The sequence below is a fragment of the Sphaeramia orbicularis genome, chromosome 19 (genome assembly GCF_902148855.1).
Source record: "Sphaeramia orbicularis chromosome 19, fSphaOr1.1, whole genome shotgun sequence".
Classification (NCBI taxonomy): domain Eukaryota; kingdom Metazoa; phylum Chordata; class Actinopteri; order Kurtiformes; family Apogonidae; genus Sphaeramia; species Sphaeramia orbicularis.
Genome location: NC_043975.1, coordinates 33,530,481 through 33,553,275, shown reverse-complemented (window position 1 = coordinate 33,553,275; position 22,795 = coordinate 33,530,481). Strand labels below are relative to the sequence as shown.

The window sequence follows — 22,795 nt, the reverse complement described above, 5'->3', positions numbered from 1 at the left end:
AAAAAAAAAACATTCAAAACTCCTTTTTCAACTATAAGGAAGTCAGGTGGGTGGGAATAAAAGCCCTGATGAAACCAGTATTTTGTGGTTGCATATTTGTTTTCTTAGTGATGACTAAGGCAGTCATGTAATGCATTAAAGGTGCATTACTGCTATGTGTGACTGACGCCCAGAGCTACTGCATGTTGAGAGCAAACAAAGAACAAATTACCCTTCGGTTCTTAGTGGTTCTGCCAGGGAGAAAATATGTGAAGTCAGCCCAAATTGAGATGCATTAAGCTGTTTTAATAGATAATTGAGTTCATTTTCCTTCCATAGTGTTTGTTTTTCACTGACAGATGGGTGCCTTTAGGCAACTGTGGACCTACCACTTGATCATAAATTACACATGAGATCTGATGGGCCAGTGATTTCTCCAGGGTGGATCCAGAATCAACTATGCATCATTTCTTGATAGTCCTCCCACTTCTTTCTCCTGACACTAACCCGCCTCACGACCCTTTGAATTATCACTGTGGTAATACGCATTTTTCCTGTGAAGAAGAATCAAATCTGATGCAAACTGAAAACTCCAAAAAGAAAAGGAAGCACAGAAGGAATGTAAATGAATGATCTCACCTCTGTTGATCTCTATAATTTCTTCTTGGGCTAGAGGACAGTCACCCCCTATGCCTCCAGACCCCATCACACCACCTAGGACATTTCCCAAGATTCTTTGTGGTGATGCAGTAGCCATTGCCAGCGCATCTGGCTTGCAGTAGTTGGGGGACCCTGGTTGTGGTGCTCGGGGGATATGTTTGTTCTTCTTTTTGGGCAGCTTTTGTTTGGCCATGGCCAGAGAGTAGTACATGCCGAAGTTGTTGACAATTACAGGAACAGGCATAGCAATGGTCAGCACACCAGCCAAGGCACACAGCGCCCCCACCAGCATCCCTGACCACGTCTCTGGGTACATGTCTCCATAGCCCAGTGTGGTCATGGTCACGACGGCCCACCAAAATCCAATAGGGATGTTCTTGAAGTTGGTGTGGGCGCTGGCTGTCGGGTCGTCTGGGTCGGCGCCAATTCGTTCGGCATAGTAGATCATAGTGGCAAAGATGAGGACACCAAGAGCTAAGAAGATGATGAGTAAGAGGAATTCATTGGTGCTGGCACGAAGGGTGTGGCCAAGGACTCGGAGACCCACAAAGTGGCGGGTAAGCTTGAAGATTCGGAGGATACGGACAAATCGGACCACACGCAGGAACCCCAGGACATCCTTGGCAGCTTTGGAGGACAGACCACTCAGGCCCACCTCCAAATAGAAGGGAAGGATGGCGACAAAGTCAATGATGTTGAGGGTGCTTTTGAAGAACTCCAATTTGTCAGGGCAGAAGGTGACTCGCAGCAAGACTTCGATGGTGAACCAAATGACGCAGACGCCCTCTACGTATGTGAGCCAACTGTCGGTCACCACCTCATATACAATCTCCTCACGGGTCATGTTGCCCACCGTGATGTTCTCCGTCCTGTTGACAATGGTGTTGAAGGCCTCATGCGTCTCCATGCAAAAAGTGGAGATGGAGATGAGGATGAAGAATAGGGAACCGAACGCCACGTACTGCAAGAAACCACAAAGAAGAAGGGGAGAAAGTGGGGAAAAAGAGGAGAAAGTCAGTCACAAATCAAGAAAATTTGGAAAAGGTTACAAAGAGAAAAAAACATCTCTTCTTTTAATGTTTCAATCAAATAGTCACTGTGATCGTGTACGGTAAATCATTTTCATTTTGAGAACGGTGCTAAAACACAAATAATCTGCTTTACACCACAAAAAAAAGAACTGACAAATCTTTACTGATGTACTCTATTTTGTTTTTGTTTTTAATAACCAGCATTTTTATTGTGATTGTAATAATTTTGTTGTTGTAATTGTTTATATCGTCGCTGTCAGGCAGAAAACCCTTATGTCCAAAATGGTTATTTTTCAGAAAACTGGTAAAACAATGTATATTCTAAATAAAAGAATGGAGTTAAGAGATGCCATCACAGGCCATTGTCAGCACTTTTCATTGGTTAAATATTTCTAAAACCGTCAGACCAGTGTGAAGACTGAGCAGTAGAATCATTTTATAGCAAAAAAAAGACTAGAAAATGGACTTGCAAAGTTTCCGCCCAACAGTGACGATGCAAATCAACATGGACAGATTAAATTAGTCAGGCAGTTGTAAATAACTGTGAATAAGATGAAGACCAAACAAAAAAAGATATTAACCCATAAAGACCCGGTGCTACTTATGTAGAAGTTCCAACATAGTTTTTTTCTCTGTATTTAACTTTTCTTAAGTGATTTATCATCATTCATTATAACATTATCCTCTGTATTTTGCATTTTCTACCATAAATCATGCATTTTCCTACATTTAATTTCCTATATTTTGATTTTGACATTCATCAAAACTCAGAGTTAACACAAAGGTTATCATATCAAAACAGAAAAAACTGACAAAAAAGAGTTTTGCAGCAAAGATATCATTAACTGAACATAAAAACGTGTCTTCATCCACTGTCATTGATCCAACATGGGTTTTACTGGTGAATCAATGCTGTAGAAGATGATGGTGTTTCCACGTTCACTACAGAGCCTCTGAACGTCCAAATAGGTCATATCTGATGACCATGAAAAGATGACAAACTGCATTTTTACACCAATTATTTAAATGGATTGATAGGATTAGTGGATCAACAGGTATTAAACAGTTTAGATCAGTAGATGTTTTGGTCGTCGTCGGTTGTTTGGTTCTTTATGGGTCAAAAATACTGTCCATTCCATAACATGTGCCAAGTGTGACCTAAGCAAGAAGAAAGTGATTAAGTATATCGTGAAAGATCAGTTACATTGCAATCTGTCTGTCTATTTTAAGCTTCAGGCAAAATGGAAAACAAAGGAAGCTTAGTTCAGTGATACCGATGATGCCATTAATCATGACGTTATGTATTAATTTCTCTAGTTAGAAAAATAGAGCAGTCATTCATAAAGACTGGGTCATAACCCGGTCACTGTGAATGGCTACTCTATTCTATAAAGTGACCTTTAACATAGAATGTGCAACATACTTCTTGTGAACATTTTTTGAAATGCAAATCCATTTGGAAGCCAAATAAAAAGTCCTTGTAATCAAGATTTTGTGAGAGGCTACTCTATTGTTTGAGGAAATGAACAAACAACTGATGAAGTCATCGGTAGGACTGAACAACATGACTGAAGTTCAACATGTTTTCCATTTTGTGTACATCTTAAAATAGAAGAATCAGTTACAGTGTATTGTAACTTGTTTTGAACCTTTGGTGTTGTTCATTTAATTAATTCAATTCCTGACATGTGATATGGAATATAATGGACATCATCTGTCATTCTGGCTCTTGTTTTTCTGAATGGCTGCTCTGTTCTATACAACAACATCTTCAGACAAAAACAATGTACTACATGGTTCTCGTACATTCTGTTTTGAGGGTAACATTATAGAACAGAACAACCATTCATAACGGCTGGGTCACAACCCACTGATTGAACTTAATTGGCCACCAAATTACTTCATTTCGAGGAAATTTTGAATACAAAGCATGTCTTTGTTAATACCAATATTTGTAGTGTTCGAATAGTTGAACTTGTCATGAGCTACTTAACAATAGTGGCTTTTCCACTGGACATCTGTGGAAAACTTTACCGATATTTATTAAATGTCGAAAAAACAGAAGTGTGTGATGTCAGTTTTTCCATTAAACCACAAATGCGAGGATTTATCATTGCGAGATGACACAAGAAGACATTTCATAAATATGGCAATGAACATAAATGTCTTGTTGATTTACAGATTCATTTATTATTATTATATATTTTCCCTCTATCCTGTACTAAATTAAAATATGATTGGGTTTCCTTGTGTGTCCACACATACCGCGCCATGTTTCTTTTAAAACTCTTCTTCCTCGCTTGTTGCAACATCCGTCAACATCCGTTTTTTTTTTTTTTATTCACATGACTCTAGTTGCGGAAAAAGGTCTTTCCATTGCAGTTTTACATGATATACCAATTTTGCTATGCCCAAAAAAACACCTCTTGCCAGCGCAAAAACTTTTCATCAAAAAACGAGAGTTTTGCTGAAATTCATTTTTCCATTATCATTATCGTCCAAATGTTTATACGCAAGTTATGTAGACACAATTTGAGCATCAATGGAAAGGCGACTACTGAAACTAGTATGAGATGCTAACATACATTCTGCAAATGTAAACAATATAACCTGTTAAGACTGCCTAAATGCATTTAATTGGTGTCATTTATCAAGTATTTATCATGTGTATATTATTTTAAAAACATATACAAAACACCTCTTCTCCAAATCTCTTTGGAACAGCTAGGATATTTAAAATAATGTGGAGATAGTGATGATGTGGACGTGGCAAAAATACAGACGGGACATTAATTCATCCATTAAACTTCACAATTTATTTGAGATGAACTAGCACCATATATATTGTATTCATTTAAAGTATATTGTGAATTTGGTCACAATTGTGTGTCATTTTTACAAAGTGACTCCATTCCAAAAAAGTTTGTGCAACAGTACATCCTATTTTGTCACAAGAAAAGCAAAAGGAAGTTCAGTCATTTTGCATTTCTATCAAATATGACTATAACAACCGTCATTTTGCTCAATATTTGGAGAGAAATACTTTTTATGGGATTGTTTCAGAACAGAACAGAAGCGAAGGCAGAAAACTTGCGCCCCTTGACTTGACTAATAACATGTAGGTGTTTCAGGTTCGGAGACCGAGGTCAAATCAGGCTGTGAAATAAACGATACTGCTGTGGTGTCTAAACTGATGTATTTATGGTGTACCGCTGCAAAACTGCTTGTCTTGGCTTTCTGCCAACACGGTTCTGAGTTTAGAAGAAACCTGGAACACTGGACAGGACTGACTGACTCCCTGTCACAACACCTTCTTGTTTTCTCGTGAACACTTTTACTGCTGTTTATATCGTTGAGTTTAACCCTCTGTGTGGCGAGAAAATCCCAACATTTTGACAGTTAAGAAGCACATTAATGGTTTAGCTCCTGCTGAATCAGCCTCTTAGTATTGCGGGATTGTATCCAAGAAAGCTGACTGGATACAGATTTAGTTTGGCTGCTTCTATAAAAGGAGAATTACTTTTACTTGTTAAATATACTAATTGTGTATTTGTTGTTGAGTGTGCTTGAGGTTTAGATTTAACCACTTTTGACTGGATTCCTCATGTTACTGTACCTTGGCCAGCAAAAGTACAGGTAATGTGTAGATTAATGCACCTCTGCTGGTGTAGTTGACATTCCCTCTATCCTCTTCAATCCCTTGAGAGCATCATTTTGTCTTTGCGCTACTGGCATCTTTTCTTAACTACAGTGTGTTGCAGCTTAATGCTTGCTTGCTTGTTCAGTGCCAAAACATTTTATTGGACAACAAGAAAAAAACAATAAGCGACATTATATCACCACTCCACTACTGAGATCTCTGTTATTTTCTCAACATGTTTATTTTCCAGGCGTGTTTACTTCTACTTTGCTAAAAAAAAAAAAAAAAGGCAATTTTCTTAGCTTTGACTGGCTTTGTGATCTGTGAGCTCACTGTCTATATGTACCCAAGCTTATTATCCTACTGAAGCCCGTGCAATTGTCACTGAATCAATTACAGTAGCGTGATAACACCAGCGTATGCGTGGCTTCTGCACAATCTTTTGCTGTTGCAGTCCATTCCTTCTTGCCCTGCAGTATATTTATAGATGCAGTATACTTTGTGCTTTATCAAATAAATAATAAAACACAGACATGGCCTGAAGAGCAAAAGAGAAAGGTAATTCATACTTGAGTGGATCCCATATATATAAGAAGCCTGAGTGCCCTCAGTGTATTGTGCGTGTCGCTGTGTATCTTCAGCATTATGCACTTATGCAATATCAAGAGTAACATACGTATAAATGGTTGTCTTATAACTAAGCAAATGGGGAAGAAGCAGTTTTCTGTTATTTTTCTTGAAAGGTCTCCGTTCCCTCTTGCAAGACTTCCTTTGAATCGAAAATTGGATGTGAGCCTACACATTTTTTCTCTGAGTGCCTTCATGACAGAAACAGACTAAGCAGAAGACTTAAGACTCTGAGCCAACTGTGTTTATTGAGGAGATTAGCTGACAAGCATTTAGCCAGGGAAAGTGACCTTCCAGGAATGCCAGCCACAAAGTACAAGGCAGCGTCCAGCACGTGTTGCCCGGGACGATAAAATGCTGTATTTGGAGTTATTTGTTGATAAATTATCAAAATGTTAAGGCTGGTTAGATGTGGAAGCTATCTTTACATGAACTAGTCCTTTACAGAAGCAGTTTAAAGACACATTCAGACATTGCAAAATCTGGCATTGCAAAATCAACATGTTCCCATGGTATTATTTTTAACTTTTATTTGATTTGTTCCTTTTTTCTGTCTCCGGTCACACTCCTTTGGCCGTCGCCTCCTGCCACCCTCTCCAGACTCGTCTCCTCTTCACTACCCTCTCCATCTCTTTTTCCCTACCTCTTTTCTCCTCTGCTATGTTTCTTGCTAGTCGGTGTCTGACCTACTTTTTCAGATTGCTGCAGTGCTCTCCCCCTCTGTATCTTGAAAACACACACACACACACACACACTTACACACACATACACTGAGGTTCTCAATCACCCTCCTACCTCAACCCCCTTACCAGCCCCCTTGTCCCAGGGAAGCAGGATAGCACCAGCGGGACCTCCTTGTGATGCTCCCTCATTGGCTGAGCACTAGAAACCCTTCACATGTATAAAAAAAAATCAGGGCATTGAGGAGAGTGCTGCCCTGAAGTAGTATGCACTTATTTTCTTTTAATGTTACTGTTAGTCTTTACAATGGCATTAATGGTCAAAGTAATAAAATAATGGTTTGACTGAAGACTTTAATGGTTCCAGTGCTTGTACAGAGCAGTGAATGAAGTGTGAGATCTGTCCTTAAAGTAAAGTAGTGCCTTTCATGCTGCAATGATTTTTGACCCCAAGGATACTGGTTTTACACTTGTACAACTAAACACACATACAAGAGTGTGTTTATAAAATACTGGCAAAACTGCAGTCACATCATATCTTCTATGTAGGCTACACAGGTGGAGACACAGGAGGGGGCGGACAGGTGGGAGGGAGACCAGACGATGTGGATCCATGCGTAGAGGAACACAAAAGGAAAAAGTTGAGGCAGTCCAGGAAAAAGGAAGGACTACGTGCCAAAAAAACAGTGAAAAACGGGCTTCGGCATCTTTCAAACACTGACAAAGTAAAGCATCCGAAGCGAAGATTCGCCAAGCTGACATAGCTCATCGTTCAGATGGCCTCAACGTGATGTGACTGTGTCCTGCAGAGGGGACTTTTTAAGAAGACAAAAGGAACAGAAAGCATGACAGAAATGATCAGTAAGACTGAGAAGGCGAGGAAACAGAGGCAAAGCTATCAGGGCATTGAAGGCTAATGGTAAATGACAGGCCTCAGCCTCAAAAGTGACTTGTCAACCGGAGCGACAGGAAGAGTCCTGTGTGGGAGTTCTCTGTGTGTTTTCCCTGCGTTATGTCAATACATGAAACATTTCTTCATGTTAAAGCCTAATTTTAAGTATTTATGCCTACTGTACATACTCAATGCAAATGAAATGAGATAACTACAGAAAAGACGTTATAGATGAGGTAGTAGACTTTAGATCAGTGGTTCCTAACCTTTTTTGGCTCGTGACCCCATTTTAACATCGCAAATTTCTGGTGACCCCAGACATTCAAAATGGAGACTTTTTTTTTTTTTGCTAAAATTAATATGTTTTTGATCATGTAATAGTTTACTATACTATGCTGCAAATAAGCATTAATTTTAGATGACATTTAGTCTATATAATGTATATTATTATGGACAGAGCCAGAAAAGCCAGGTGTAGATTACTGCACAAAGAGAGAATTTTAGTCAGTCCAGCTTGTATTTACAAGGCTGACAATTAATACTGAACAAACAATAACTCAAACTATGAATTATGAAAGAGCTGCAGCATCTGAAACTGACCACAATGAACATTTGAAAGATAAACAGTACCACAGTGCTTCAGTTTCAGCTTCACAGTTTGTCATGTCTTTTATGTATTGGGATTGTCTCTGTCAACTCACCATATATTTTTTATTAGTAAGTTTTTTTTTGTTTTTTTTTTATCAATAACTAGAAATTTCAGGTGACCCCACATGGGGTCCTCACTCCAAGGTTAGAAAACACTGCTTTAGATCCACAGTTTAAAGCCTCTGAAGACAAAGGCACAATAGTCTTCTAACTGCAATTTAGGTACTTATTACATTTGTGCTAAACACCAAAAAGTATGTATTTCAACCCTAATTCATAATATTATTAGTATGGTTAGACTGGAGAAACCAATCATAAAAGATGTCACATGTCACATGTAAAGACAGGAGCTACTGTTCTCTAACGTTCTGAAATTGTTGACCACAGATCAAGTTCAGCTATACAGTACATGTGATTTATTACCATATTACTGAACTACATTTAAGGCTAAATTTAGGACGTCAGTGACACATTTAGCCCAAGTGATGTCGTAGCTAACGTCACAACCTGCAAATAGAGCTGACGTCCTGACCCTTTCATTGTGGCGCATTGGACCAAACTCCAGAGAACATATGAACAGGAGACAGTAATGACGGATAAATAGGCCTAATTTCTTGATCCTTTATGAATGGTGTCACCATTTACACATAGGATACTTTTTAATTTAGAAGATAATCTTATGAGCCTAGAAAGTCAGAGTTTGTTGTAAAAGTAGTAAACAAATATGTAATTGTGTGTGAAACTGCTGAGCATGTGACATTAAATTGAACATTATCTTGGCTCATTACACTTTGTACCTCAAGAAGGAGTCCAAATAGTATTAAAACAAATGTGAATCCCAACAAATCTGGTCATGTTAAAGGTGCAGAGGCATCCTCAATGATCCAGAACAGATCACAAAAAGAAAGTTCTGATGACACCTGCAGAACTTTTAGAGTGTGTAGTCTTTTTAGTTATGTATTTTCAAAGTTTTACCACAAATTGAGATTTTCCTAACTTCAGAAATTATCTTTTAAATAGAAAGATATTATATTTATTATGTATATAAATGTTTATTTTCAGTCAGACTTTAGAGACAATTAATGAGAAACTCAATGTTGATATAATATGTGCATTTTTGCACTTTTAAGGCATATTTCCTGCCAAAAAAAAAAAAATTATTTAGTCTGACACTTAATAGTGTACTATATCACTATATTATATTCAGATTTAACCAAATGTACCACATGGGTCCGATAAACGAAAGTGAACATCAACATGAAAAATTCTATCATCATTTATCAAGTGGGTTCATTTTTTAGCTAAAGATCTCTATTTTATGAAACTGTTATCCTTTTTAAAATACCACTTGTAGAAAATGAGTTACAAAAGATTTTATCGATTGTACTTTTTACACCATAGTCATGCCTCTGACAGAAAAATATAGCTAAAATTTGCCGCTAAAAATTAGATCTAAAAGATTTGAAAATAAGAATAATTTAAAAAAAAAAAATTTGAAAATGTATTCAATCTGTCACATTTAAAAAGACTATCTGTGAACTGTTACCGAGAAATTAGTCTTTATTTGTAATTTACCTATATCAGTATGGACCACCACAAGTATTAAATAACACTGTGTTAGTATTAAATTTATTAAAAAAAAACATTGTGATTATACCTGGCTTGTTGCTTTAAAAAATAAGTCAACATTTTGGGTGATGCATTCAATGGTAAAGAGTCGTCCACATGTTACTATGACAGCCTGTTCATGTGTTACCACATTCTCACGTCAATATAACAGAGACTTTTCAATATTTTACCCCAAAATTTATTTTCAGCATAATTGAACATAATATCTAAAAGGTTTTGTCCTCTTTGATATCAATTTCTGTTGAGAACCGGATGTTTGGAATGTTTGCATAAAGCTTAAAAAACTGATGTCCGTTTCAAGGTGCACGTGTTACCGAGCAGTAATTTGACATTTTTCACCTAAAAATTTTATCTCCCCAAATTTTGTTATACATAATGTTAAAGTGCTTATAAATACCTACTCAAATATGTATAAAACATGCATATAAGTTACTCTGCTTACATGACAGAGACTGTTGAACACAAAATGTGTCCATGCATTACCGCTTGATCGGACCCTCATATTTGTCCTTTATTCAATGGGAAATGATCAGGTCATCTAACAGGGCATACAACCACACAAATCTAAACGTTGTTTTGTTGTTAATTTGACAGGACAGGGCATCTTGAGCTGTTTGAGAACAATAAATGAACTGGAAAATTCAGTGGAAAGAAAAAAACAATGCAATAATCCTTTCGTGGTCAAACCCACAAATTCAAACATTTCCATGGTTTTCTGTGTTCCTTAGTTTTGCATAAATGCAGTCCCGACACCTGACATTAATGATCTACAACTACTATGTCTCTCCTGATTTGCAGTTTCTGCCTGTTTTCTTTAAATCAAGCTACATTGTGTATAACACTTCTAAACCTGTAATGAACCGACACACATTCAGCAAAGTAGGGATGCACCGATACCACTTTTTTCCAGACCGAGTACAAGTACAAGTACTTACATTTGAGTACTTGTCGATGCCAAGTACCAATATGAGTACTTAATAATACCATTACAGCTCTTAGTTACTTTTGAAAATGTGCTTTATTGTCGTTGTCATTAGTCTGACTATAACGAAGTGCTGCTACGGACATTTAATGCATTGGAATGAACGTTTCTCAATCAATCCACCAGAGGGCGCTGCTCTTAATTAACCATAATGGGCAAATACCACGAAGAGTGGTAAAGTTTTTTGTGATGAATAAGAAGAAAGTAAATAATAACAAACATGGCAACAACAGAGGAGGTAATACTAATGTGGATGGTAATGTTGATATTGACGAGGATAATTGTCATAAATATGTCAGTCGGCTAAAGTTTACTTAGGGGGTCAAATGAGTGCCCATTTTTGTCAAAAAAAAAAGTTGTAAGAAATGCACTGAACTGTGTTGAAATAATTCTAATACATTTGTGCACAGACTACTGATATTATTTGACAGTGGAAGCTATATTTTCAGAAATATTGGATTTTGAATAGCACATGTATGTGAAAACTTTTGCTGGTGGACGGACATGACATTACCCATGATGATCTGGTCAGTACCAGTGTTTTATTAGGAATAAACTTATATACTTACTATTACTAATTATCCTCTTATTCATAAATGTTAGTATTGTGGATCTAAAACAATAACAGCTGAACAAAAACACAAAATGTGGCAGTGGACGGATGTGACATGGTTGTTACGGATCCCATCATACTGATGCTCGGCAGCCATGTCACCATTTACACTAATGATCCCTGTGCAAAAACTAGGATTAGAATTATTTATTGTATAGTTTATCATCATACTAAAGAGCAAATAACAATACAGAATTGTTATTTCTTTATAAAAATGCTTATTATCAGAAAACTGTTGATTTAAAAAGTGATGTGTGATATTCTTAATGTATGTATTGGCGTAACATAAGCAGGATGGATCAGCACCATACTCCATATTGTAACCTGTAAAGATAAAACGTGATATGTAGTATATAATCTTGTAAGAAAAATTGGGGAATCTAAAATTCTAAAAGAAGAGAATATTTGTTTTTCAGGTAAATTCAGTTAAAATATAACTTGGCCATTTGTGACATGAAAATATAGCATAAATTGTGATGAAATTGGACATTTTTGATCTGAAAACATAGTTCATATGAACATCAACATGTTGCAACAGAACTGAAACTCTATAAATTTGCATAACTGGCATTTACCAACACAAAGTTCCTTTGGGAATTCACTTATATTGATTTCTTATGCACAAAGACAGAAATAAGACCTCTAAGCAAATTTTAGCCGCAGTAGTTTTTCTCTAACTCACACAGTCGCTCTTTGAAAAGATCTGCTACCTCCACAGTTCCTGTTGTTACTGCTCCGAATTCTCCGTCTGGGTACACATCCGTGAGCACCCAGAAAACGGACAGAATTACGTACAGAATGTTGGCAGAGGATAGACAGAATGCTCCGTCTGTATCTGTCTGTGTCTTTAACATAACTTTCAGTCACTGTTACTTTTGTCACCGTCATTTATTTTGAAAAATCTCCACACTGCTGACAGTACTCCTCCACCACGTACTTGCTGCACTTAACTGTTAATGTCACGTGACTGTAAAGTGATATTGGTGTGTTTGTATTGAAGCACTTTTACGGTACGAGTAGAAGTACACACGCTCGGTATCGGACCGATATTTGACACTGGTATCAGCATCAGTGCATCCCTACAGCAGAGTTACCACTGGGCTGCATGTAACATCCTAAGTGGAGCTTTAATCTATAGGAGACACTGTAATTAATTTGACCATGCTATAGCTAAAAGCCACAATATGATATTGCCACTAGTCCAGCAATGGTTCATTCATGGTTTTGGTAATTAAATGAAACAGTACTACAGGATGGTAAGAGAAGTAGATTACACTGTAGATCTGAACATCAAATCAATATTGATCAATCCATCACACCAGCCAGCCCCTTTTAAATATGCAGTAGCATGTCAGGCAGAGATAGTGCAGCACTCCCACTGCTTTAGTATTAATAAAACCTACTTAAAGCTATTCATCAAACGTATATGTGGTTTCGAGGTGTTGATGAGTGTGTGTATAGGACATGTGCCACCATAAGTGCCTGCCATAAGCATGTAAGTGTGCGGACATGACTCACAATGTGAGAGACAAACAGCCTATAGGCACAGGAGCTGTGTGTGCACACTTGCTGATCGCAGATACTGAGTGGTAGCTACATGAGCACTGCATTGAGGTGATGGAGAGGGATGGGCAGAGAGCGAGGAGACAGAGAGAAAGAAAGAGGTAGAGGAAGATGATAAAAAGAGGAGTAGCAATCTGTCACTTCACACTTATTTATCTCCTAAGGCACTTTGTCTCTGCTCTCCCTTCCATTCCTCCACTCACTGCAACAAGAAGGTATGTGTGTTCCCGGTAAGAACAGCCATGTTAATGCTCCGAATGTATGATTCAGAGTCACGCTGTAGTACCGATACGTTAAATTCCCTAGAGTGCAGCTACAGTGTGTGACACCTGCAGCCCAGTGACCTTCAAGGCCCAATAGAGTCTCACTCGCTCTCCAGACTCTGAAATTAGATTTGGAAAGATCATCAACATAAATTTAAAAGAGAGAGAGCCGGATAGAAAGACAGACAAGTGAATAAGAAGGAGCTTTTGAGAGAGAGGAAGTGTGAAAGGAAGTTGATGTGGAGAGCATTGATTGTGTTTCGATGGATGAATGAATAAGAGAGAGTGAAGGAATGGAGAGGAAGGAGATGACAAGACATTGATGTGAATCTCACCAATCAAAGGGAGAGACACACAGAGAAGAGGGCAACAGAGAGTGAGAGTGCAATAAAGAGATGGAGAACAAGAAAGGAGGAGGTGTTGGGAGAGCATGAATGTAAGTGATATAACCAAGGAGAGATTGTCGGAGCTGATATTAGCCCTACAGGCATTTTTGCATGCACGGCGGTGCGCTGTGCTCTTCCTTAACGGGACCCTAGTGGCGCTGTGTTTACTGCGGCACCATCCAGAAGAGCTTTATCATTACAGTATTACCACAGCCCTGCCTGGCTCTCTGTCACCATGACAACCACTGCGTTAGCCTCTGCTTTCAGGCACCAAGGACAGGACTAAGCCAAATACTGCTTCTACAGCTGGAGTAAACGGCTGCATGTAGAGGAGCAGGAGCCAGGCCAAATTGTGATCATTTATTCCGATGGCTAATTGTTAAATGAGAGATTTACATTAGTCAGGTCAAGGATGAGTGACCTTGACAGAGAGACAAAGGTAAAAAATAAATAAATAAATAAAATAACTGACTTCTAATAATAATGCTTTTGTTCAATGCAGACTGATCAGTATGATGAACAGTGAACGGTTTGTACGTGAAGTCTTTCCCAGAGGGCAAAGCAAATGGGTGACCACTGCTGCAGAGTCAGCAATGATAAGAAGACATTGAAGGATGATCTGAAATCAGTGCATGAATGAGGCTTGAAAAATGAACTTAAATGATGTGAAATCCAGAATTTTCTCCTGAAGGGCAATGGGATCAGGTGATTAAACTATTATCTTAGGTGAATGAGTGTAGCCATCACTCAGGGACTTCCAACAAAGAGACTTAGCGTGCAGTGTGAGTATAACCTTGGGTGGGTTACAGGAATAGCCTTCTCGCTTGTACCATTTTCTCCATAGCGCTCCTCCTCATTGCTGTTATATTCAGTGAAACATTGGGAAGGAATACTGAAATGGAAGGTTTTGGTATTTCAGGTTGGGGCAACCAAAAAACTGAACTTAACAGTCAAACACTCTTGAACAAAACAAAGAGAACAACTAAAATGTCAAAAGAGAGAGAGTTCCCTTTAGGGATATGCCGTGTGAAATGGACAAGTAGTAAAACTGAGCGGAAAACCAGGCCCAGACCAAACCCAGAAGAAGAAGGTCACTATTTTTTTTTTTATTTTTTCTAGTGTTATAATTTTTCTACATGTTAAATTATAAATTACTTCAGTGGCTTTTAGCTGTTTATGACCCTCAACCTCAAGGCTTTCTCATGTGAGTTAAAGTTATTCTGTCATGGTCCATGAAATGTGTCTCAGCATGTTAATCACTGTTATATATTTCAGACCGTCATATTGTATTAAGGCTCCTATCAATACCCCATGGAGAACAGCGGACTGCAGTTCAGCAAAGGGCTGCAGTGTGCCCTTGCTTTCATTAATTTGATTAATCATTCAGTCAAATATTAAAAAAATAATATATCAAAAAGAATTTCAGGCTGTGCTTACCTTTCTAGTATGACTTAACTCCAGCAGAAAGTTAGCTAGTTCACATAGTTTAACACTGAGAGACTAAATTTGCTTTTAGACACTGTATCTTTATTCTGCAGATATATTTGTCGTTGCTATTATCAACTACAGTAGCCAGGCAAAACATTTTTGGAGGTTTACAGGTATTCACAGGTACAGAAACCGCAACAAGAGGTCAGAAATATCAAAAACCTGGTAACTTCCATATAATCTTGCAACAAAAAAAACTAGATTTGATGCACTATATTCATTTCTGCTGCTATGGGTCTCTCATGCAAAAGAGTAATATAAAAGGTGTAGTAGGAGATAAGGTTTTGAAGTACCACAGAATTACAGAAGTTATTGTTTTCAGATGAAAATGTATCTGAAGTGAAAATAAGGGATCAAAGTTTTATTCACATTACATTTAGTGTCATATATTCAGCTTGTTTAATTGCAAACTATAAAAGTTACTGTGAAGTTAAACATTAAAGGAGTGATATTTTGCTTTTTTTAAATGGAATAATGTATTTTAAAACATTTCCCTGTGGTCTACATAAACTGTAAATGCTATGCTTGGGTGTGAATTCTTCATTAATTCAACTCCACAGGTCCATCTTTAACCCTATTTCTGACTAATGATACCAGAAAGGTCATTTTGAGCACTGGCCCTTTAAATGCAAATGAGCCACTTCACACCCTACCTCCTAAAGGTTGTTGACTGTGCTGCTCTGTCCCATTCAGCCACTTGTGTTCATTAATACAACCAAAAACTGAATATTGTAGATAACCGGCTCGAAGTTTGGACATATTTTCAGTATGGACTACAACCGCTGCTGCTGACAAACAATTATGTCGTACTCGGAGAAATGTTCGTCGAAACTCTTTACCTTATATGTGAAAATGTCATGATGCAACTAGTTATAGGCGTAACAAATTAAGAAGGAATTAAAACAGGTTGTAGAAATCCCCTAATTTTTGCCAAAATGAATATAAAGATAGCTTTGCAGCACCTGGAGGGTTCCAATTCAAACTTTTAGAACTGTTAGGGTCCAAATACACAAAGAAATGTACCAAAGACTAATAAAAGTGGGTTTAGCAAAAATATGATCTCTTTAACTCTTGTAAAGGGGTTATAACTACTTTAACATGTGCTGAAATGAAACAACATTAAATAAAATGGGGAAATTCTTGGGATATTGTAAAAAAATATTCAATATAATGTATACATAAATCAAGAAGACACAGTTTCTGGTCAGGTTGAGATATTTTAGGTGGAAATGGTACATATTGTCAGGGTGCGATTTGTTGGGGGGGGGGGGGGATCAACCCCCCCTCTGGTTTTTACACCCCTACTTCTGCTCAATGAATTTCAACCAACCAACTGAAATAACAGGCAGGATGTGTCTGAGTGTTCTATTACAGCTATATCTTACATTACTGGCACTAACGTTCACCTGAACCGAACTGTTGGCAGTCTCAGAATTCGCAAACGTCCCCATGCACTGGGCCACCGTAAAGGGGGGGGTAAACATGACAAAGTCATGGGGCCCAGCATTTGTTTGTCCAGTGGATACAGGTTAGAAACTTTGAAATTTTTTTTTTTTTTTTACGGTTTTTTTATGGGCTCAGCTGGCTGACAGGCAGCTGTCTGTACCGATAAGGCAGCAGCCGACACCAACTGTACTCCCAGTCATCATTGCCCATTTTTCTGACACCTTTGCTTGTGTATCCTCTTTTATTTGGACATTTTACCAGGGAGAATCTCACACTACTTTTTTTTTTTTTTTCCTACTTGTCTTGTCCAGCATCCTAACAGCAGAATGGTAGTCTGGTTCCTTTTGGTGCTAAACAAATTTGCTTTGCCAAGGGTAACTTCATAAAGTATATGAAAGCCCTTTGATATTCTACTGTGTTTATTATGAGTTTTGTTGAACCACATTTCGACCTGACATGGGGGGTGGGGGTAGAAGAAGAGGACAGAACAAGAGAGAAGAAAGTGGCGAAGACCCTCACAAGAAAGTACCAACAATACAAACAGCAACAACCATGGAGACAATTATAATGGAAACAATAACTACAACCAGAACTGAGTAAACTGGGCAGAAGAGAGAGAAAAAAAACAAAACAAACAAAACTACAAAAAAAAACCCCAAAAAAAACCCAACAATGAAATACATAAGACCTATGAAATGATGAATATAAGAAAAGAAAGCATGAACAAAATATTGTATACCACGTTTGCACAAATAATACCTATAACAAATAATACCAGTAACAAATCCACACACAAAATCAGTTGTTCACATTAATCTGTGACAGAGTGAACAAGACACCTGAACCAAACTGTCGGCAGTCTCAGAATTCGCGATCGTCCCCATGCACTGGGCCACCGTAAAGGGGGGGTAAACATGACAAATTCATGGGGCCCAGCATTTGTTTGTCCAGTGGATACAGGTTAGAAGCTTTGAAAATTTCTTGTAAGATCCGCTGTATAATAAAGAAACAGAACCCAGGAGTGGGACATTGGAAGTCTGTTTTTTTGACAAATCGCACCCTACATATTGTAGCTCATATGTTAAAGAGGGAATCCATCACATTGAAGGGAAGGGGAAAAGGTGTCACCACACGTGAAAGACACTGACGGGGACCTGAAGCCCCTGCAGCTCTGTCCCAGGACGGGCAGTTAAGCCCCTGGTAAGGGTCACCCAGCATCCAACACGGGACACTGCAGGATAATGAAGGGCAGGAGAGGTGAGACATTGAAATGGAAGAGACCAGTTGACGTTGACGTAGGACGGACACAGAGGAGGGGGGGGGTATGGAATGACTGCATGATTGCATACTATATGCGCAGTCCACACGTGGCTGCATCCAATGATTTTCTTAGCGTTCACTGGGTTCAAACACCTTCCTGCATGGGCTGATGAATGAGGACGAGCGATTGAAGTAATTAAAGGGCATGTGCAATGGACTTAAGGGATATAATTAGCTTGTGCTCTGGGTAATCCTTGTATTTATATATTTTTTGACTGCCTGAAACAGAAGCTCTAAGGTCAGCGCTCGGGAAGGTACCCTGGCAAATCTCAATCACAACCCAGTCTTGTGTTTTAGAGATTCCCTGAATGACTCAACTCCTTGACATGCTACAGTTGAATCAGTAAGCTCACCTACACGCTCACACATACACACACAACCACACGGATACTCCTCTCCGGTGTGTGTCGTTTCTGCTCTGCAGTATTCAGGTCCCCTCCATTTCATTCCCACTGCAGTCCTGTCATTTGTGAAGAAAAATAAATCCTAAGTGGACTGTACATGTGTCCTTTCCCTTTCATCTGCTTTGTATTCTGACCAGATTACTGCAGCATACTATGTGCATTTGTCCTTGCGACGCCACCCCCACCCCCCTTTTTCTCAGCCGATCCTCCCATTTTCCTCTCTCCTCACCCCTTTTTTTTTTTTTTTTTCTATCCGTCCTCTCCTGTCCTGCTTGTATTGTCCGAGACACGTGAAGCAAGTTTGGCAAGGCTGTCCCCATCCCATTAGCTGCAATGACAAACTGCCTTTATGCCTGCTCTTTTTCTAAGCACCTCAATCCTTTTTCTTTCGCTCTTTGTCTCTTTGTGCTAGTAACTGGCTACGATCTACATCCTAGCTCTCTCGTAAAGGAAGAGAAAGGAGAAAATGAGAAATCACGAGCATCACACATAACAGAATTCAGGGATTTTTGGAAAACAAGAACATTCTACTAACTACTACTAAGGAACAATTCAACTAACGATACAAAACCCCTGAATAATCATGAAACGTGCAGATCTCCGCAGGACATTCAGACATATTTTCACATCCACATTACACATCTCTAGATCACATTTCCATTTAATGATGGTACTCGCCCTCTGCCTCCACTCCGCTGCCACTTGGACAGGAGGGGCAATCACAAGGAAGCAGATGGTCACACAGGAATTGTCCCAGTGACGTCCTCCAATGTCATTTTCCGAGGGAATGAGCAGAGATCCAGTTCGGTTGTTTAAGAGTAACGGCACATGGCGAACCACTGTTACCCACATGTGATAGCAATGAACACGTTAATTGGTCAATGCAATATTAATCACTCGCATAGAAATAATCCCTGATTGAAAAGCTCATTTGAAGTTTTATTTTATCAGCTAATTAGCATTCAGTTTATTGGGTCTATATGAGGGAATGCACGTGTGTGATCTGCAGAGAGTGATCCACGGGGTTACATGTCGGAGGCGTGTCAGATAGAGTGATTTATCCGTGCGCTGTATATGTGAACGCTTGGCGAAATGGTTTATGGGCAACTACACTTACAGAGTATGGGCCAATGTGCAAAGGTGAGTGTGCTGAGAATGATGTATGTGCAGCCAGGTGTTTGACAGAGGTCAAATGTAAGATGTGTGTTGTAATAGAAGTGGGTAAATGTGTTTCTACAACACATAAAGTCTTTCTTTAGTTACAGGATGTGTAAGATATTGCTTATGAATAATTTAGATTCTTGATGCAGTGGGCAATTAAAACAATTTCTGTCTTGCAGCCTGTGAAGCAAGCCCTTGTTTGTTTACATATACATGTGGGTTTGCATGTGGTGGATTGTTTGACTGTTGTAGACAATGCGCTGCTCTCTCATGTGATTTGACGAGATTTGCCCCATTTAGAGAATTCCAGCTCCCACCACTGTAATCGGCTCTGGCACTGTGCTCTCCGCCATGCCAGTGTCCGGAATTGTTTCAATTCCAAAGCATACGAGCAAAATGTCCAGGGTTCACCACAATGTCCAAGTAATTGACTGTCTGTACAGTAGGGTGGAGCGCTGATTCAGCACTTAACCACAGCTAAAAGGGCCGGGGATGAGGGGTATGAGGAGGAGGAGGATGGCTAAGGAGGACATAAAGATGAGTAGGAAGATATCTAGAGGGATGTGGAAGCAATTTTTGCAGCATAATCATAAAACATGCTAAAGGCTTCTGGCTAAATGTAACAGCAATAGTGGCGATAACCTTCCAGGCAACAATGTTAAGTCATCATGTATTGTTCACAGTAGCTTAGCGAATCGATAAAATTCCCTTCCTTGTTTGTTTTTTACAGTTTTAAAGAGCTTCTTACTTATTTAACATGTCTCTGATGTCTGTGTCCTTGTTATGAGACATCAAGCATCAATGCAGCCAAATATCGCCAACAGACAGCTCTCAAATTACAAGGCAGCATCCAGAGGAACTGGGACTTCCGAGGATGCAAACACAACACGAGAAGGCCTGCGGTACAAAACGCTGTCAGGGAAAATTGAAACAGAACACGATACATTTACCTATTGCAGGCATGGAAAAGAAGTGAAGCAATTATCACATGCCTGCCAGCAGCTACTGCTTGAGGAAAACTGTTTACCTTAATGAACTTGTAGAGCACCTAAGAAGATCTCCCATCATCCTTTTTTCCTCTGTCAAGACAGATGATGAGACAAGTGTTTTGTGTTGAATGGTCATACAAATACACATTCCCACCCCTTACAGAAGAAATGAAGGAATCAGAGAATGAAATGAAGGCCTCCTCTCCTCTCTTTGCTATTTTCAGATCTGGTCCACAGGGAGAGAAACAAGAATGGAAGTGGGAAATAGGCCTTTCAGCCGGGTCAGGGTTTGCATGCGAACTACTCGGAAACTCCAACCTACACGGCTTGATAGTAAAAGTTTAATTCCATTCACTTAAACCTTTAAAAAATCATTAAGTAACTGGAAAATTTGCTAAAACTGGAACAAAGGCGGGAAAAAAAAGTTAAAGCTTTGTGGTTCAAAGCAAAATGTTTGCACAATAACAGTCTCTAGTTGCAGTGTTAAGGAGAAATACATCTTTGAGGTAATAATAATAATGTCGGATGATGTTTTGTTAACTCTACCTGGAGAGTAAAGGGAACACAGCAAATAAAAGAGCAATAAGCCAAGGTAGTATGGAGGCTTTGCTGTGATTGGCTGGAACCTCCGCAGACAACACACAGTGACCTTCACTACTATTTTTCATCAAGCTCTGACCACAGGAACTGTACTTGGAATTATGTGGCTCCAGGGTGAACAAAACTGGTGCAAAAGATCTCACAAGAGTAGGTAAAATTAGACATGACCTATATCATAAAAAGTGAGCGTCTAATACAGTTGAAATCAAAAAAAAGGACAGACTGTTTTACTGAACAGGTGCTGCTCTAGTGGCTTCTTGACCAATTAGTACTGTTGCTTAAAATATCCTTACTTTTGTCTTTCCGCTCAGAACTCAGCGGACAAATGTGATGCAATGTCCCAGACAAAAATGGTAATGTCACCCAAACCGTACCCTAGGCATTCTTCTTTTCACCCAACACCACATCTATATATACACACACCGACACCTATCGATACATCTTTTTTTCTATTTCCTGTCCGGCGCAGTGATTTTATATCAGAGACGACCTGTTCTGAGGCAGGTCATATTTGTGTTTGTGACAGAACTGTACGCTCCGGCACTGAACGCTGTGGAAAAAGAGTGGCAAACAATGAACCACAAGACATGACCTTCAGGGAGCGGGGTTCTGGACAGACGAGAGGGACGCCGCTCCCCAAAAAAGGAGAGAGAATCGAATACAAGCACAGAAAGCCCGATATGGAGGGGGCAAAGGGGCATTGTGTACATGCTGAGCTACAAATGGTGCTTTGTCAGGAGATTGCTGACAAAGACAACTGTGCCCTTCTGGTGGGGAATTGGAAGTGACCAAAACATGTGAAACCTGTGGGATAAAAGGACTAGATTATAGGACAACATACATATACTCAGAGGTGGAATTAAGACTAACAAGAATTACTGATCAGGTAGGTAAAGTTGTTAATCTTTGTGTATTATGCAGTAATTTTCACTGCATTACTCCTGTTCACATTGAGATTTTCATGTGAAAACTGACAGCTAAAAACATTCCAAGACAGTCTTTTATAAACATATTAGGATGTTTATTGTCACAGCAGAGTCAAATTAGATCTATAAAATAACTATATACTATATACAGTTTACTATACCAGAGTTTCTCAACCTTTTTTGAACAAATGCACACTAACGGCATCAGGAGCCTCCTGTCGCCCCCCCCCCAAAAAAAAAATTGCAGGGGGGGCGTGAGACCGGGTGGGAGTGTGTGAGTATGTGCCTCTGGTATAAGTCGAACACAGGCTCCATACACTGGGGGGGGGGGGGTATGATGTACAACAGTGACTAACAACCCCCCATTTGTGCCTGAGCACCCCCCTTTCAACTTTCTCATTCCAAACACTCCCTGAAGATGTCCCAACACCCCCTGAGGGGCGGTACCACCGCCGTTGACAAACACTGTACAATACTATACTATACTAACTATACTGTACAATACTACACTATTCTATACTATACTCTACTATACTATATTATACTATACTACATTATACTATACTATACTACACTACGTTATACTATACTATACTATACTACATTATAATACATTATACTATACTATATTATGCTATACTACACTGTACTACACTACATTATACTATACTATCTACACTATACTATACTACATTACAATATACTATACTATATTATACTGTACTACATTATACTATACTATCTATACTATACTATACTATACTACATTATACTATACTATCTATACTATACTATACTATCTATACTATACTACATTATACTGTACTATACTATACTATACTACATGACACTACACTATACTATATTA

The 22,795-nt window shown here is 38.9% G+C and overlaps 1 protein-coding gene across 14 annotated transcripts in view; it reads right to left on the bottom strand.

Moving 5' to 3' along the window:
* The window catches only part of LOC115439258 (potassium voltage-gated channel subfamily C member 1-like), a 61,602-nt gene that overhangs the window by 25,028 nt on the left and 13,779 nt on the right, over positions 1 to 22,795 (bottom strand). For all 14 annotated transcript variants that reach the window (XM_030163064.1, XM_030163065.1, XM_030163062.1 and 11 more), the window contains exon 3: positions 619 to 1,600. In XM_030163064.1, the coding sequence (XP_030018924.1) occupies positions 619 to 1,600 (982 nt within the window). The remainder of the gene's footprint in view (positions 1 to 618; positions 1,601 to 22,795) is intronic.